Source organism: Malurus melanocephalus, unplaced genomic scaffold (genome assembly GCF_030028575.1).
Source record: "Malurus melanocephalus ecotype Western Australia unplaced genomic scaffold, MMel_1.1 scaffold_307, whole genome shotgun sequence".
Classification (NCBI taxonomy): Eukaryota; Metazoa; Chordata; class Aves; order Passeriformes; family Maluridae; genus Malurus; species Malurus melanocephalus.
In genome coordinates, this window is record NW_026623539.1 from 19,231 (window position 1) to 20,966 (window position 1,736).

General features: G+C 58.8%; 1 protein-coding gene across 1 annotated transcript; it reads right to left on the minus strand.

Moving 5' to 3' along the window:
* Positions 1–6: 6 nt before the first annotated feature.
* Positions 7–1,105, minus strand: LOC130579998 (runt-related transcription factor 1-like). Its single transcript, XM_057377223.1, has one exon. It carries the CDS (start codon positions 1,056–1,058, stop codon positions 534–536), a length of 525 nt encoding a protein of 174 aa, XP_057233206.1. The 5' UTR covers positions 1,059–1,105; the 3' UTR covers positions 7–533.
* Positions 1,106–1,736: the final 631 nt, after the last annotated feature.

Here is a 1,736-nt window from a genome sequence, read left to right on the forward strand (position 1 = left end):
AAAGAAAGAATGAAGTCCAACATATAAAACCTCTCATTCACAGCATTGCTAAAACAGAAGCGTTCACAGTTTCCCTCTGGGAATCTTCCTATACTTCCTTAAAGATGTCCGTAAGATGCAGTAAACTCGCTAAGACTTATTTTTGTTTTTTTTTCTTTTTTTTTAAGGTTTTAAGTCTTAAAAATAGAAGTGAACCGAAACTCTCTTTTAGGGCCGTGGAGACCTTCAAGCCCAGGCACGCTGGGGAGCCACGGGCCTGGAATCAGGCTGGAAACCCTTCTCCCCACCCTCGCTACCTCTGGGCCACCAGACGGGGCGTCCTCCTTGCCAGAAGCTCGTTCTCCYGCCGGGAACGCTGTGCGGGAGCCACGTGGCTCCTTGGGGGGCTGGCAGCTCCTGGGAGCGCTGACTCCTTAGGGGTTTGCTCCTGGAACTCGTGCACRAACGCGGCAGGGCCCACAAGGAAGTTCCTGGGATCCCTCCGGGAAATGGGAAGCCCGTCGGTCCCGACCCTCGAACGCCGTGAAAGCTTCTCAGTACGGCCTCCAGACGGCCTCCTCCAGCCTGGCCGTGCTGGCCATGTTGGTGGGGGAGTTGCTGTGGCTGCCCTCGGCCTCCACCACGTCGCTCTGGTTGGGGAGGTTGGGGTTGAGCAGYGTGGAGCCCGTGGAGGCGTTGGTGCAGGGCGGGTGGATGCGCGGCGGCGAGCGCTCCCCGCCCGAGATCATGGAGAACTGGTAGGAGCCGGCCGAGGTGCCGTAGTACAGGTGGTACGAGGGGGAGCCCGTCTGGAACGGGCCGGCCTGGGCCTGCGACGAGCCGGGGTAGGGCGGCGGCAGGTACGTGTGGTAGCGGCCGGCCGTGGACATGGCCGACATGCCGATGCCGATGGCCGAGCTGACCGGCGTGGGCGTGTAGGTGAAGGCGCCCGGGTAGTGCATCCGCGGGTCTGAGATGGACGGCAGCGCCGGGAAGGAGCGCTCGATCCCCACCCGCGGGTCACTGAACGCTGTCAGGTCCGAGGCACCTGGAGAGGGGAAGGAGGGCGGAGGAAACATTCAGAATCCCAGAGGGAATTGGGTGACAAAGAACCTCTGAGACYGTGGAGTCCCAGCTGTGCCCAATGCCCACCTTGTCCCCAGCCCAGAGCACTCAGTGCCACCTCCAGCCCTTCCTGGGACACCTCCAGGGATGGGGACTCCAAAGCTCCCTGGGCAGCCCCTGCCAAGGCCTGAGCACCCTTTCCATGGGCAAATTCCTCCTGGTGTCCACCCTGGCCCAGCCTATGACCTCTCACTCTGGAATGTTTCACAGGAGAGTCAAGTCCTGCTCTGCTCTGCCCAACATCCATGGAATGATGTCCAGCCCCATCCTCTCTGTCCCTGCAAGATTAAAGAAGGGGAGCAGATCCTCTTTAGGAAGGAGCTTCATTGTGACTCAGCTGAATGGAAGGGCTCACCCCTGGGGCTGGCAGCTCAGATAACAACAATAATAATTATGGAAAAATCTTTCCAGAAGAAAGACAACTTCTCCTGGCAGCCAAGGCGTGGAGTCTGCAGCAGAGGAGCCGCGTGCTGAAAGGAAATACTCCCAAGAAGGAGCAGAGGGAAAACAAAGCTCCTGGCTCTCTCCAGATTTCAAGCTGGAGCAGAGTGAGTCTGGGATTCCTTGAGCAGACACATTCCAGAGCCAAAGCTCACCAGGACACACCAGCCCACCTTGACGGGTTTCCTTAA